General features: G+C 37.7%; 1 protein-coding gene across 32 annotated transcripts in view; it reads right to left on the bottom strand.

Moving 5' to 3' along the window:
* The window catches only part of CADPS2 (calcium dependent secretion activator 2), a 583,251-nt gene that overhangs the window by 196,204 nt on the left and 369,272 nt on the right, over positions 1–17,775 (bottom strand). For all 32 annotated transcript variants that reach the window (XM_086395851.1, XM_086395848.1, XM_086395849.1 and 29 more), the window contains one exon: positions 11,975–12,041. In XM_086395851.1, coding sequence (XP_086251977.1) covers positions 11,975–12,041 — 67 coding nt within the window. The remainder of the gene's footprint in view (positions 1–11,974; positions 12,042–17,775) is intronic.

Genomic DNA, 17,775 nt, shown 5'->3' with positions numbered 1-17,775 from the left:
CGTCCTCGGCATCAGAATAAGAAAAAAAAAATAGAAAAATAATATCAATTCTCACACGGTGATATGGAGAAGACTGGATTACAGATAAACAATACCTACAACAATTTTGGGTTGTTTTGAATGAGTTGTTTTGAAGAAAAATAAAACAGAGTAGAGTATGACAGGGAAGGGAGTCTATTTTTGATAAAGCATCCAGAAAAGGGCTCTCTGAAGACAATCATATTTCAATATTGGAAGTATTTTGATTGGAAGTGAAGGAGGATAAACCATGTTTAACAAATGAGTCTGCCATTTCAAATCTAGGTCCCACTTTCATTTCTCCCTCAATTACTTCTCCTTATTCTTTTCAGCTTCTGTTTGACAAGACTGGGGACATCTCACTCTAACCTTGTGTTGCTCAGCTTGATTTTTTATAAAACAGAGACAGTAACACGTGTTCTACAGGTCTTTGAGAGCACTGTGTGCTGAGTTGGTTCAGTTGTGTCCAGCTGTTTGCTGCCCAGTGGACTGTAGCCCCCCAGGCTCCTCTGTCCATGGGATTCTCCAGGCAAGAATACTGGAGTGGGCTGCCATTCCTTCCTCCAGGGGATCTTCCTGTCCCAGGGATCAAACCCACGTCTCTCATGTCTCCTGCATTGGCAGATGGGTTCCTTACCACTAGCACGACCTGGGAAGCCCTTGTGAGCACCGGAGATACTAATGCAGGATAGCTAGCACCATGCCTGCCTGATACGCAGTCGGCTCCCAATAAGTCAAATCCAGCTGTCAGGGATCCATCATCCCTCTCTCTCTTCTTATGTGTCTTTCTAGAGTCATTTCATTGTGGGTTAGAGATACATTTTGTTCTGTAATAGGTAAGAAAGTGTGATGTCAGGCTTGACCCCATTTTGAGGCTGTATGTTTCCAGGCTGGGAATGACTAAGGACTGTTGGCCTTCATGCCTCAGGCTTCTGCTTTCCAGCCTCACTGGGTTCTCCCCAACTTATATGTCTACTTCGCCCCAGGCTGATGGGCTGCTTCTTCCCATTAAAAAGATAGCAATCATGGTATTGAAAATACCTGTTGAATATTCAAATACATAAATGGACAAGAAATTGAGGATGAGAAGAAAAATCAGAGATGCCTCTAAATGTAGTTTAGATATTATTCCCTCTATTTTTTTTTATTTTATTTTTAAACTTTACATAATTGTATTAGTTTTGCCAAATATCAAAATGAATCCACCACAGGTATACATGTGTTCCCCATCCTGAACCCTCCTCCCTCCTCCCTCCCCATATTCCCTCTATTTCTAATGGATATTATCATGAATATATATTTTAATGTATATATTTTTAAAATGATTCTCTTAAAACAACAAAAAAGATTAATCTCTAAAGGTCTTTATACAAGTCATGTTCATGCTGTTGTGCATTAAAGAGTCCAGGCTTGACATGCATAGCATACCTAAAGCGCTAAAAATGTGCTTGCTATTTAAGATCTAGCTTTAAAAACTACCTGTCAAAAGGCTACTTGTTTTTCATATGCAGTGTAAAATGCTTACATCTATGTTGCTTTTTTCTTTATATAACTTGAAGTACAGGTTTGGTTGCTGTTTTATGCTTTAAGTACTGTATTTCTAGCTAGCTTTAAATAACAATTATTTCTTAACATGATGGACATGTTTAAGTACCAATTTCAAAATCTTTGGAGATACCAAGAAAAAAAAAATCCAAGCAAAAAAGCCACCAGCTTCAGAAAAATCACGTACTTTTGACAACCATGGTGATTTAAATAAGTATTAAACATATGTTTTATTTTTTACTTCTTTTAATATTGTTTAATATTTCAAAAGTCACCTAACAGTCCTGGAGTTTACCACAGATGATTGGGCCCTGAGGTTTAACGAAGAGCACAGATGGAAGGGAAACAAAATACCAACGCCCAACAAAGCTGTGCTGATAATTAGGGAATCTGACCCAGGAGACAACTGAAAAAAGTGCAGTTTGGCTTTTCAATACTTTGGTTCAAGAAGCAAAAAAGTATGAACACCATCCTTTGACTCACTAGCTCCTGGTTCTGTTTCCATAAAATGACACTGCATTTTATTCTTTTGATTCCTCTAATATCCCCAAGCACCTTCCACTTTGCCCATTCACCTTACTGAGGCAAACCCTACAGTGAACCTGTAGCATAAGATCAAGTGAATCCTTCTGAACAGTGTCAACACTTTGTAGCTACTGGTTTGGCAGCCAGCATCCGGGGTGGGGGTACACTGGGGAAATCCCACTTGGAAATAACTTATTATCAGTTGGCACTAATCTTTAATATATGCTGTGCATGGGTGCTAAGTCGCTTCAGTTGTGTCTGACTCTTTGTGACTCTATGGACTGCAGCCTGCCAGGCTCCTCTGTCCATGGGATTCTCCAGGCAAAAATTCTGGAGTGGGTTGCCATTTCCTTCTCCAGGGGGTTTTTCTGACCCAGGGATAGAAGTGCGTCTCTTATGTCTCCTGCATTTGCAGGTGGGTTCTTTACCACTAGTGCTACCTGGAAGCCCTAATGTATGCTGCTGAAAGCTAAATGGTAGGGGCCAGGGGTTCCCCATGCTCCCTGTGCTTCCAGCTGAAGGCAGTCTGGCCCATCTCCACATGCCAGGGAATTAGATAGAAACAGGTGGTCGGACCTATTCTGATCTGGTATTTGTTTTCAGGGATAAGCTGACTTATAAGCTTATATAATATACTATATTGCGACTGAAAATCCATTCAGTGGAAAGACAGAGCCATGATAAACATTCAATATCCTTAACCCAGTCTATCTTAATAACTCCATAAAGAATGGATTTGTTGAGAACTGGGGGATATAAATGTACTTTAATCTGAGGACAGAGTTAAATCAGGCTTTTTTGGCATCACAGGGTGCCTTAATTTGCTGGGGTCCCATGAGGTACCAGCTTCTGATCTAGGAAACCTCCCATTTTATTTTCAACTGCCAACCTGTTCAACACCTGTCCGTGTCCACACGTGTAAGTGCTAACGGTGAGTTCTTAGAGACCACCACGTTCTGGTTTGTATGTTGGGTTCCTACTTCAGGGATCATGTTAACAGCTGGCAGCTTAGCAACTGCCACCGTCTAATTTCAGTAAAGATTAAGGCTTAAAAATCCTTAGCTGGAAATGTTCTTGGCAGAGGCCAAAGGTGCTGCTAGGGTTATTAAAAAAAAAAAAAAAATCCCAGAGCTTAATTTAATCAAGGAAAATGAATATATTTTTCAAGATCATGATGGATTTGAAGGGAATATATATTTACTGTCTTGACCAAATGGCATAAAAAAGATTTAGCAATCAGTGTATAAATTAGAAAGAGGAAAGGCAGTCTTTTTAAAAACAGTGCTCAGAGTGACTCACATATATTCATCTATTGAACAAATATTTAGCCAGTTTCTACTCACAGTAGATTACAAGACAGACAAGGTCTTTATTTTCATGGAGCATATATTCTAGAAGGGATAAAGAGATAATTAACAAATAAATATATAAGGATGGATAACTCTGATCAGAGAAAAATGTTCTGAGAAATATAAAATTGGGTAATGTGACAGGGAGTCACTTCAGATTGGGTGGGCAAAAAAAGACCCATTTAAGGTGACATTTGACCTGATACCTAAGTGGGTAGGTAGAACAAGCTAGTCATGGGAAAATGTAAAAGCTAGAATAAATGTTCCGAATTTCTTTAGATGCTTAAGAAGCTAAGCAACAACCAAGTGGAAGAAAGGTGTGTGGTATGTTTAGTCACTGTCATGTCTGACCCCATGAACTGCAGCACAACCAGGCTTCCCAGTCCTAGGAAGACAGGTAGGGAGATTTAATTCAAAGGCATATTTGCATAGAGATCACACTTTAAAAAGAAACTTATATTATTATATATTTGAGAGAGGAGGCTGGTGACCTGGAGGTGCTAAACCCCAGTTCTCGGCGCTGCAATTACCCTGGATGCAGAGCATTACAAGTCACGCTGCTGCTCAGTGATAGGCGAGGACTCATCTGAGAGGAAGCTAGAGGCCACAATAGGGACAATATATAGGACTTTCCCTTGGTTATGGTCAGAGGTTTTCTAAGTGTAATAGGCAGTCATGGAAGAATTTACACAGAAAATTGGCAAAACCTGAGTTATGCTTCAAATAGATTATTCTGGCAATGTGAAGAATGGATTGTCAGGAGAATGGTAGAAAGTAGACCCAGAGAGAACAGCTGGGACTCTATTGTGAAAATCCATGTGAAGATAATAATGGTTTCAAATAGAATGATAGCAGAGAAGATGGAAAGAACTGAATGTAAGCAGGATACTATTCTGGCTGTAGATAAAATAGGATTTTCTGATTGACATGGGGTAATGAAAAAAAAGGGGGACAAAAGAGACACCATGGTTTTGGTTCAAGTATGCTCAAATATGGGCTTCCCCGATGGCTCAATGGTAAAGAATGTGCCTTCAATGCAGGAGATGCAGGTTTGATCCCTGGGTCAGGAAGATCTCCTGGACGAGGATAGTCCATAGGGTTGTAAAAAGTCAGGTACACCTGCGCACACACGCACAGATGCTCAAATATAAATCAAGTTTATGTTTTATATAGGTTTGAGAAGGAACCCAAATTAAAGGTGAGATAATATTTACTTATCTTACATTTACCAGTCTTTATCATGCAGCAGGAACACTCCACATGTATGTGTAAAGATATATATGCATATGAATGCATGCATACATATAAACATATACACATACAGCATTTTAAAGTTGAGTCTTATAAAACAATCAAGTCCATTAACATTCAATTCAGATAAATACGGTTACAATATTGCACATTCCTCATTCATAGGTCTTTACTCTTTCATGTAGGTGTGAGCTAAAAAAGAAGAGAAACAGATATTTTTCTACATGAACATACCAACACAAATTTTAAAGGAACACAAGGTACATGGCAAAGAGGAATTTTGGCATTGGGATCATTTCCTGATCCTTGTGAGATATTTCTTATCAAATTCAGCTCTACTCTCATTCTACTTTCTTTTATAATTTTAACTCTTGAGACATAGGTAAATGATCATTTCAATATATTTTACAACTATTTTGAAGAGTAAATGCATTATTTCATTACAGAAAACTCGATTATTACAAAGGCTATCATAAAAAGGAAACTTAAAAAATTCTTTTCCTCTGAGATTTTTTCCCACAGCCAAAACAATTTTCAATTTTCTTTCCTATCTGTATTTTGAAAGATAAAATAATACATGCAACTCGACTCATAATAACCATTAACTATACAAAAAAAAGACAAATTAAAAAAAAAACTAAGTTTCAGTGAATATTTAAATATTCATGAGTCATCAAGTTTTATAAATCTTACTTCATATTATAGGTGTCTATGCCCTGGCTTAGCAATTTCATTTCTATAGGGATACTCTAACACACATGGATGAGCCCACAGATCAAGCATATATATTCCAGCATTATTTGTTGATTAATGAAAGGAACTTAAATTTCTAAAAACAGGGAACTGTTATGTAAGTTATTTTAAACTAAATTATGGAATCCAATCATCCATTAAAAGGAATAAAGTGAATTTTTAGATACTGACATGGTAACTTGATGTTTTATTTTTTATTTATCTTAAATATTTGTTTTAATTAATTAATTTATTTAGCTGTGTCAGTCTTGGTGGCATGTGGGATCTTCAATCTTCATTGCAGCATGTAGGACCTAGTTCCCTGACCAGAGATTAAACCCAGGCCCCTTGCACTGGAAACAGAGTTTTAGTCAACTGGACCACAAGGGAAATCCCATCACACATTTTAAAAGTGGGTCAAAACAATTCAGGAAACAAATATATATGCGGATGATTCCATTAGGATTGGATTATACTGAAACAAGTTTAAAAGTTCAAACTGCCAGCAGTGGCTACTTGGCCACTGGGGGAAAAGACTGAAATCAGGGGGCCATACTGGTAGGGGTTCTGATGAGGGCCACAGAGACTTCTGTATGGTTTGAGTTTATCCTATACTGAGCACGTCTTGGGTTTGTACATCTTAAATCAGTTTAAAACGTAAAGCCAGAGAGACACTACCCCATGACTTTCTTGATTTGACAGCAGTGTATCTATTCACTTTGCATTACTATTAGCAAACATCAGCTTATGTCCTAAGACTAAACCTAGATCATCTAATTTCCTGCAGTAGTGGCATTCTCAGATAACGTGACAGCAGTCTGCTGCAGGGTGTGCAGGATATTTCAGATATCAATAGGCTGGTGCAGCCATTTCTTTAAGCTGAGAGCAGATTTTGATGGCGTCTCATTAAGAGAGTGGCTCTCGTATGTTTCCAGCAGGTACAGACCACTTAGTGGCATGGCTGACTGTTTACATCCTGTGCCAGCTCAGCTGATATGTAATTAACATTATTGATATTAATGTTAATTAACATTGTTAATTAATTAACATTAATGTTAATTAATAATGTAATTAACATTATTGATAGCCTGCTGTTGTTTGCAGCAACTTCAAGTCATGATTCTGACACATCGACAATAAGCAGAGAACACTTTGATATGAGGCCAAAACAACATAGATGTCTATCTACTTCAGTTTCCAGTAATGTCCCGTGGTAAGTGGGCTTCATGAGTGCGGGTCTCTTTATGCCATCACTCACTGGCCATTTCTTTAACGTAGTAACACTGTTATGTACCTCATGAAATGAATGTTCCACAGTGATTATGCACATACCTGTTTGTCTTCAGATCAACTGTAGTTGTGTGCATTTATTTGATCATGGCACAGTGACAAAGGATATGGGAGCTTCGCATCTAGAGACTGACAGAACTGGATCTGATCACCAGACGCTACCTACCACATACTAACTGTATAATTCTGGCCAAATTATTAATATAAAACCTCTTTGTACATCAAGTTAATCTGTACAATGGGGATAATAATACCTATCCTCAAATCTTATTCTGAAGACTAAAAGAGATAGTGTGGTGGTAAAACAGTGCTTTGCATAAGTGCCTGCCATATTTGCATAATAAATATTAGATTACAGATAGCAATAGTTGTATTAATAGGTGAGTGCTTCAGGAATTTTTATATCACCACAAAATATGCAGCATCTGAGGACATACAGTTATTTGCAGAGGTATTAGCTGAATACAGATTTATGAAATAATTCAGTTTGCTTAAATTGTAGATACAAATATGGAATTTTAAAGCCATTAAATGGTTTATTACAATGAATTAAAACATACTAGTATCATAAGTACTTTACATCAATGATATCCTCCAAATATAACACTTAAACACTGAATACGCTTAAAAAATTAATAAAAAACACATGTAAGTTTAATAAAAACACATGTAAGTTTTGGGAAGATTTTCAACATATTCATCAAAATCACTGTTCTTTCAGTTTGGCTTGGACCCAAATTTACCTTCATCAGAAACAAATGCAGCCTCAAAAAAAGCATGAAAAATCTTTTTAATACTGTAAGCATACTGGCTTTAGAATGTAAATGGGGTCCAAAATTAATCTTACGTAGCTCAGTTAACACCCCACAATGATAACTAATTCATTTTCCCATTTTCAACTCTGATTTAAATGTTGATACAAGAGTCTCTGAAAAGTCTCTTCACCTCAGCAACTCCGCAAGTGTTCACTTTGAACAACGACTTAGCCGCTGAGCAAACGAGACTCTCAATCAATTTTTATGAGCACAAATTCTTGGGCTGATGGCTAGACCTCCAGCTCCATCACTCAGATAATACACACTCACAAGTGGTGATGAGATTCACATTATCACCAGAGCACCATTCTGCCGACGGCAGCAGCAGACACAGCAGGGGCACACTGTCCTCCTGGAAACAACTCCCTCACCTTTCAATAGTGCAGCCTGCAGGTATGGATCCACAAGCCATGTGCCAACAGAATGAGAGCTATCTTTAGAGATCCTAATAAAATGACCCACTTCTTCCCAACGAGTCCTTCTTGCTGAATATCCATACATACCCATCTTGATTTTGAAGTGTGTACATCCGTCTTTCCATTACATTTGGAATTGAAAGGATGATTCAATTATATTTAACACTTTAAAAAGTTGTCAGAGTACTGGCATTGAAATCTCAATACACTTGGGCATGGGATTCTCTGTGTGAATACATGTATATACGTATATTTGTATAAAGATACAATGCTTCCCTGGTGGCTCAGACAATAAAGAATCTGCCCACAATGCAGGAGACCTGGGTTCAATTCCTGGGTCGAGAAGATCCCCTGGAGAAGGGAATGGCAACCCACTGCAGTATTCTTCCCTGGAGAATCCCATGGACAGAAAAGCCTGGCGGGCAACATCTATGGGGTTGCAAAGAGTGGGACACAACTGAGTGACTAACACTTTCACAATACTTATCACATCAGATCAGATCAGATCAGTCGCTCAGTTGTGTCCCACTCTTTGCGACCCCATGAATCGCAGCACGCCAGGCCTCCCTGTCCATCACCAACTCCCGGAGTTCACTCAGACTCACGTCCATCGAGTCAGTGATGCCATCCAGCCATCTCATCCCCTGTCGTCCCCTTCTCCTCCTGCCCCCAATCCCTCCCAGCATCAGAGTCTTTTCCAATGAGTTAACTCATGGCATGAGGTGGCCAAAGTACTGCAGTTTCAGCTTTAGCATCATTCCTTCCAAAGAATATGACTTCAAATTTTAAGACGATATGTCAGGTAGAATACATCTGAATTCATGAAAGTTTGGTGGTGTTTATCCTAAATTTTAATTATGGAGTATAGAGGTTAACCTCCTTTGGTTTAAATTGAATGTTGTCATTAAAATGTTAAACATATTTTTGTTATATGGAGAATTTTCCAGCTCTCCAAAGACATGGTTAATGTTCTGTAAAGAACACTTAATGATCTCAAAACACTGAAATTCTTTTTTTTGAATTTTTTTGAATAAAAGAAGAAAATTCTTTTATTTCTATAAGTCTCTTATGGGGTAATAATGAACATATATATGGTTGCTCTGTAACTTGATTCTTGTGATCATATATCAAAAAATAAGGTAGGGAGCAAAGGATTATCCTGAACTTTACCTGGCTTGAAGCATAAAGTGTCCATCCGAACTCTCAAAACTGATCTATTAAGGCCTAATTTTCATACTAAAACAATGTATATTAGAAACTCTTTTAGCCTACTGTTACTTTACTGGATCTCTACAGGATTCTTTCTTTAAAAATAATGAATGTGATCCAGCAATCATGCTCCTTGGTATTTACCCAAAGAAGCTAGAAAGTTATGGTTACACAAAAACCTGCACACAAATGTGTATAACAGCTCGATTCACAATTGCCAAAATTTGGAAGCACCCAAGATGTCATTCAGTAGGTGAACAGATAAACTGCTTCATTTGGACAATGGAATATTATTCAGTGCTAAAAAGAAATCAGCTTTTAAGCCATGGAAAAAACATGGAAAAACCTTAAATGAAATTCCTAAGTGAAAGAAGCTAATGAGTAATGGCTACATGCTGCAAGACTCCAACTGTGACATTTTGGAAAAGGCAAACCTGCGGTAAAAAGATCAGGGGTTGCCAAAGGTCGGAGGGTGAACAGGCAGAACAGAGAGGATTTTCAAGGGAGTGATATGCTTTGTATGATATTACAGTGATAAATAGTATGCTTGTTCAAATACACAGATGTACAACACCAAAAGTGAAATCTAAGAAAAAGTATGGACTTTCGATGAAGATGATGTGTTGAGTGTAGTTCACCCTTGGTAACATATGTACCGTTCTGGTGAGATGTTGATAGTGGGGGAAGCTATGTGGGGACAGAGGATAGGTAGGAAATCTCTGTACCTTCCCTTAAATTTTGTTGTGAACCTAAAACTGCTCTTAAAAAACCATATTGACTAATAGGTATGACATGTTGAAATCTGTGGTTACTGGATAACATTCTCATGTGTTCTTATACTTATTTCCATCAGTTCAACTCTATGCTTACTAAGAATCAGTAGCATTTGATTAGGCCAATAACATCAGCTACTGATCTTATGGGATGAGAACTTAATGACATTTTGTGTAAATGCATGATATATGACCATGAAAAAGAAGCTTCAGTTTTTATGAAAAATCATTTGAATGCTTTGGAAAGATTTGACAAAGACAAGTCACTAACACAAACTTGCTAAATTAGACGTAGGTGAGAAAATCTATAAGTGGAAATAAAATAAAAATGTACAGAAAGATATGTGCTCAAGCTGCCTAGTAAATGCATTTAAATTTTTGTGCCAGTGTAAAGAAATTAAGCCTAGAAACCAAAGAAGATGCCTTATAGGTGTGACTTTTGGAGGACAGACCATTGAGAACTCCCAACAGGGAGCCCTTACTCAGAGCAAATGTGTGGGTTTTATATAAAATATATTGTCTGTGTGTGCAAATGTATGTGCATATTTTATTAATCTGGTTGACCAAATATTGGTTCTATTTACTTACTTATACATTTTGTTATTATTTATTTTTGACTGCATTGCATGGCATGTGGTATCTTGGTTCTCTAACCAGGGATTGAACCAAGGGCCCTTGCAATGGAAGCCTGGAGTCTTAACCTCTGCACCACCGTGGGATTCTCAGTTCTATTTACATAAGAAAAAGTTACACTTTACCCAGGCAGGGAAAAAAACCCACTTTTGATTAAAAATTTAAACTTTCATGAAGTTACCATGCTATTATGGCACATCAATAAAATAATTGTATCCAGCAGTAGATAGATTACTTTATTTCTGGAAGATAGCAAATGATTTTCCTTCCTTGGGATATCACCATGTTAACCTGATCTAGTCTATACTTGCTTAATGCGTTGAGTAGGGCTTCCCTGGGGCTCAAGTGGTAAAGAAGTCACCTGCCAATGCTGGAGATGCAAGTTTGGGAAGATCCCTTGGAGGAGGAAATGGCAACCCACTCCAGCATTCTTGTCTGGGGAAATCCCATGGACAGACGGAACCTGGGGGGATGCTACTGTACATGGGCTTGCAAAATAGTTCAGATATGACTTAGCAACTGAAGAACAACAATAATGTGTGGATAGGAATTGATAAGATTTTACAGACTGTTTTGTGTTAACGATACCAAGACAGCTTCTCTTTTCATATATATTCATTGGGAATAAGACAGCTTGAATTTATCATGAACTGGAATGACTATTACTCAAAATTATTCTTTAAAGTAACTTTACTAAATGAGTATATTCTATGAGCAAAGGTCATTCATGATCAAACACCAAAACAAAACAAGAGTCTACTGAACTGTACATTGTAGTACTCTGCCTATATTCAGAACCCTATCACAAACAAATCCACCAGTCAAGGCAATTAAAAAACCTGTACCTCTGAATAAGTGATATATATGACACATTTTTTTTAAAGACATGTTTTTATGAATTAAGTTTTATCTATAAAACATTAGAATAATGCAGTGGTTCTCAAGGTATGGTCTTGGGATCCTGGGGATCTTCAAAATCCTTTCAGGGGACTTGTGAGGTCAAAACCAGTTTTAAAGTTATGTTTAAACATCTTCGCCCGTTTCACACTTACTCTCTCAAGAACATATACTGGAGTTTTCCAGAGGTTAAATTTCACCTGAGACTGCAACACATTGAAGGCAGAATCTGATTGGAAAATATAGCTGCACTCTATTTTTATTAAGCCAGACATTGAAGAGGTGCACAAAAGCATAAAATAATGCCATTTAGTTCACTAAAATGTCTGGCTTGAAAAAAATAGCTATTTTTAAATAAAAAGGTTAGTTGCATTGGAATGGCCTTACTACTTTCATTTTAAAATGAATATTTTCTAAATTTCTCAGTTTTAATTTCTAATACAGTAGATACTGCCAGAATAACCCAAATAAAAGTTTGATTGGCTTAGAGTGGTTATATGACAGGAAAGAAGTGTACTTACCTGAACAAGAACAAAGTAACGTTTTTTCCATCTTTTCCAAACCTTCTGCCCAAGGGCATACAGATATCTGGTAAGAAAAACAAAAATATCTTATATGAATAATGGTGTGGTGCCACATAATCATATTTATTCCATAGGTATTTATTCTCGAAAGCAGCCTGCAAAGTTTAGTTCAATTGGAACCTGTGACAGCACTCGACTTCTGTGTTACAAAACGACTGAGTCTGTTCTAAGGTTCTTGAAAGGGAATTGATATATGTGGCTTATCAATTTGTCAGTTCTCTTTACAAATTGAGCCAAGTTGGAAAGGATAATCAAAGAAGCAGTAGGAATTGTAGTCTTACACATATTTCTCAGGAGAGACATATGCTATGAATTGAGGCTAGGGTACCAGATGTTTCAGCTCGCAGGTGACAGAGGCTGAGGAGTGTGGCCTGGCAGGGAGCCGGCTGCAAAGTCCAGAACCCAGGATGAAGAGTCTCTTTCCAGCTGAGTGTCCCCAAGATGTGCCTGTACCAATCTCAGTTTCCAATTCCTTAACTATCAGTATATGAAGTATATGTGTATATGTGATGATTTCTAAGGTCCAAGCCCTGTAACTTGGAGATTTATCTGACTTATGTGAGCTTCTTAATGCAAAATTTTCTAACTATGAAACTCAGATACTAATGAAAGTGACATTGTATAATTTAATAGTGGTTTCAACCAAGACTTCTGTTTAACTGTGCATTGCTGTTAGTAACCTGAATTGAAATGATTCAAGTAGTTAATCACTGGAGAACAGAACTTTTGTTCTTACTGAACACACCGATGTAGGCTTAAGGATTGAGGAGGAAAGGGAAGAAATTAAATATTAATCAAGTATGAACATGTCATGGAGAGCTATTTAAAATTATATCCCATACTTCCCACAAAAGTGGAAAACATTTTAGAAGTTAAAAAGTATGGATTCATGTTGATGTATGGCAAAACCAATACAATACTGTAATTAGCCTTCAATTAAAATAAATAACTTTATATTAAAAAAAAGTATGACAGAGACCTAATTTTTAAATTAAAGTATGATTTTTCAATATTTTGTCACAATTCCTTTTTCTGTAGTCCAGATTTAACATTATAGAGGGTATTCAAACTAATTTAAATTATATACAATTCTGAATGATTAAAAAAACCCTTTAGCTAATAGTTTGTTGACAGTCTTAAAGTCTTTAGATTACCTCTCGATTTTTAAAACTGAAATCTTAGCTTCAAATTTTAGCTTCTGTTTTATGAAAATAATTATCCTTTGAAAAAAAAAAAGCAAACATACTTTTTGCCCCCTTTTAAAAAAGATATGGGATATTGGCTAAGGGGTGCTGAAATGATGGGCTTTCCTATTCACTGCTCATGGAGTGTAAAATAAGACCACCTTACTGTAGAATATGGAGAAGGCAATGGCACCCCACTCCAGTACTCTTGCTCGGAAAATCCCACGCATGGAGGAGCCTGTTAGGCTGCAATCCATGGGGTCGCTAAGAGTCGGACACGACTGAGCGACTTCACTTTCACTTTTCACTTTCATGCATTGGAGCAGGAAATGGCAACCCACTCCAGTGTTCTTGCCTGGAGAATCCCAGGGATGGGGGAGCCTGGTGGGCTGCCGTCTATGGGGTCGCACAGAGTCGGACATGACTGAAGTGACTTAGCATTGTAGAATAACATGACATGCAAAGATGGGCTCAATAAAGGATAGAAATGGTATGGACCTAACAGAAGTAGAAGATATTAAGAAGTGGCAAGAATACACAGAAGAACTGTACAAAAGACATCTTCACGACCCAGATAATCACAATGGTGTGATCACTTCACCTAGAGCCAGACATCCTGGAATGTGAAGTCAAGTGGGCCTCAGGAAGCATGACTACGAACAAAGCTAGTGGAGGTCATGGAACTCCAGTTAAACTATCTCAAATCCTAAAAAGTCATGCTGTGAAAGTGCTGCACTCAATATGTCAGCAAATTTGAAAACTCAGCAGTGGCCACAGGACTGGAAAAGGTCAGTTTTTATTACAATCCTAAAGAAAGGCAATGCCAAAGAATGCTCAAACTACCATACAATTGCACTCATCTCACACCCTAAGTAATGCTCAAAATTCTCCAAGCCAGGCTTCAACAATATGTGAACAGTGAACTTCCAGATGTTCAAGCTGGATTTAGAAAAGGCAGAGGAACCAGAGATCAAACTGCCAACACTGCTGGATCATCAAAAAATCAGGAGAGTTCCAGAAAAAAATATTTATTTCTGCTTTATTGACTGCCAAAGCTTTTGACTGTGTGAATCACAATAAACTGAGGAAAATTCTGAAAGACATGGGAATACCAGACCACCTGACCTGCCTCTTGAGAAATCTGTGTGCAGGTCAGGAAGCAACAATTAGAACTGGATAAGGAAAAACAGACTGCTTCCAAATAGGAAAAGGAGTACGTCAAGGCTGTATACTGTCACTCTGCTTATTTAACTTACATGCAGAGTACATCATGAGAAACGCTGGGCTGGATGAAGCACAAGCTGGAATCAAGATTGCTGGGAGAAATATCAATAATCTCAGATATGCAGATGACACAACCCTTATGGCAGAAAGAGAAGAAGAACTAAAGAGCCTCTTGATGAAAGTGAAAGAGGAGAGTGAAAACCTGGCTTAAAACTCAGCATTCAGAAAATGAAGATCATGGCATTCAGTCCCATCACCTCATGGCAAATAGACGAAGAAACAGAGCAAACAGTGACAGACTTTATTTTTTTGGACTCCAAAATCACTACAGATGGTGACTGCAGCCATGAAATTAAAAGACGCTTGCTCCTTGGAAGAAAAGTTAAGACTAACCTAGACAGCATATTCAAAAGCAGAGACATTACTTTGCCAACAAAGGTCCATCTAGACAAAGCTATGGTTTTTCCAGTAGTAGTTTTTCCAGTAGTCATGCATGGATGAGAGAGCTGGGTCCAGCTCCATAAAGAAAGCTGAGCACCGAAGAACTGATGCTTTTGAATTGTGGTGCTGGAGAAGACTCTTGAGAGTCCCTTGGAGTGCAAGGAGATTCAACCAGTCCATCCTAAAGGAAATCAGTCCTGAATATTCATTGGAAGGACTGGTGTTGAAGCTGAAGCTCCAATACTTTGGCCACGTGATGCAAAAAGCTGACTCACTGGAAAAGACCCTGATGCTGGGAAAGATTGAAGACAGGAAGAGAAGGGGACAATAGAGGATGGCATCAGCAACTTAATGGGCATGAGTTTGAGTAAACTCCAGGGGTTGGTGATGGACAGGGATGCCTGATGTGCTGCAGTCCATGGGGTCGCAAAGAGTCGGACACGACCGAGTGACTGAACTGAACTGATACAAAAATAGTCCCCCACTTATTCATCATGGAATTAGGGAAACAGACACACGCACGTACACATATGTTACATGGATATACAGAACAGTATTATTCATATTAAAAAAAGGTAACAATGTCCAACAGTAGGTGAATTGTTTAATAAATGCTGGAAAACGCACATAAAGAAATATTATGCTGCCTCTGAGAAAATATTTTTGATAAATAACAAGGAATATCTCATGATATAATATTTTATGAAAAAAGTTTCAAAAACATATAAATACTTAAGAGATTTGAAATTTGTAAAAGAAATATATGAAATAGATATTTCAAAAATTTTAGTAGTAGGGCCTTTGAATCGTGGGATTATGGAAGATTTAATTTTCCATCTTTATTTCCTGTATTTCTAAATTTTCAGGAAAAAAAAACACACACACACACAAACAGAAATGGAGTGACTAAAAGTGGACGTAAATCCTAGGCTCCTGCCTAGCAAACATCGCCAGTACTGCCCGAATCAATCATGCAGTTTCTCTCTCTCAGACACATTAGTTAACGGGAGTATTTTGCGAACTTCTATTTAGTTTTATAATACTCTGGATATCCTATCGTCTGCGCTTCTGAATGCAGTAGTGATGCAGTTAGAGACTATCAGAAACATCCGTCAGTACTCTTCTCACCTGCTCACTCTCCCCTCCTGATAGCCCCTGAAAACCCTCTGCCCCACCTTTGCTCCAGCCTCTAATTTCTCTTCTATGGTTCCAGTGATAGGTGTTGAGTTGCTCTCTTCCTGTCTTCCCCATGTAATTTTCCTCTTCTGAAAGGCACACACCCCAGTGCTTATTACAGGGTTAAGAGCAATGACCTCAAGAGCTACATATACTGTGGACATGACAGATGCTCTCTGTACAGATTCACCAGCAAGATGCGCAGCAAACAGCTGCCAAGGAGTCAAGAGGGCATTTGGAATAACTTCTGCCTGTGACCGCAGGCTGCTTCTTCAACATGTCTCACTTAGCATGCTGGTCACACATAAGCGGAAGTGAATAGTGATACACAAACCATCAACACCACAAGCAAGTGTAAGTCTGGCCGACAGCGAAGGTTCTACATAAGGGATGATACTGTCAGCAGCAACTTCATTCAAAATGATGCCTCGACGCATTCGAAATGAAAAGGTATGATCTCTGTGAAGAGAGAAAGCAAAAGGGTGGGTGGATGCACGTGGGTATATTGAAAGATGTTGTGAAGAATAGAATAAAAGACAATTCAAGATTGGAACCAAGGTAAGCATTTGAATGTTGGGCCTTGAGCCATTACGGGCTACTGTACTATAAGAATTCAATAGAACATGCACGGAAGAAGTCATCACTGATCATACATTTCTAGAAAGGAATTCCTCATTAGAGTTTTTGTGGCAATATAAAAAAAATTATATTCAACAGAAGTAAACATTTCTGCATAATGTAAATGTTACCAATGTTATGAGGGAAAAAGAAAATATGACAGTTTCTTCCTTTAGTTTTCCTAGTAGCCAGACAAAAATTTTACGTAAGAAATGAACAGAAATAAAAGATGTCAGAAGCAATAACTAATACTAAATAAGAATACATTAAACTTAATTTCAAATCTAACTTTTTTCCTTATAATCATGCCTTCTAGAATTAGGTATCAATAATCATCATCTGGCTGCTTTTTTACTGGTATAAAATCAGATTCTTAGTATAAGAGACACATGTAAAGTTCAGGGGAGAATGAAAAAAAAAAGATGTTCACCAATGTCAGTCAAGAGCAAAAAGTCACAACCCAAATAAGAATCAAGGAGTCAAAATGATTAGGTTGTCATTAAAAGCGATGCCAAAAAAAATGACATGGAAATTATAACACCGCTAAGTTTTTAAAAAGCTGTCATGTGAACTCATAGTGTATGTATGGCAAAAAAAAAAAAAATCCAGAAAGATATATCAAAATGTTACACCTGAAAATTAATACCTGGCTGATCAGATTAAGGATGAATTTCATTTTCTTCTTAATGTCTTTCTGCATTTCCACAATTTCTACATTAATCATGTCTTCATTTTTTTTTTGGTTACCGTTTAAGTAAGGTTTATTGTCAGTGTACTTAAAGTAAAATTCACCCATTTTAGATATATAATTTGATGAAAGTTGACATAGGAGGAATGTAACCACCACAATGAATTTATAGAACATCTCCACTCCTCACCCAAAGGTCTCTTTATGCCTTTTTACAATTAGTCTTTTCCTCACACCCCCAGCTCTGCAACTACTGATCTGACCTTAGAGTTCAGTTTTCCAGAAGGTCATGTAAGTGGAATTGTACACTACGCAGCCTTTTGTGTCTAGCATCTTTCACTTAGTAAAAAGTTTTTGAGATTCAGCTTTTGTCTGTATCAGGAGTTTATTCCTTTTTATTTCAATGT

Source organism: Bos grunniens, chromosome 4 (genome assembly GCF_055505025.1).
Source record: "Bos grunniens cultivar Pamir isolate PY7600 chromosome 4, Bosgru_T2T1.0, whole genome shotgun sequence".
Classification (NCBI taxonomy): Eukaryota; Metazoa; Chordata; class Mammalia; order Artiodactyla; family Bovidae; genus Bos; species Bos grunniens.
The sequence above is the reverse complement of the archived record's forward strand: the minus strand, read 5'-3'. Positions and strand labels throughout refer to the sequence as shown.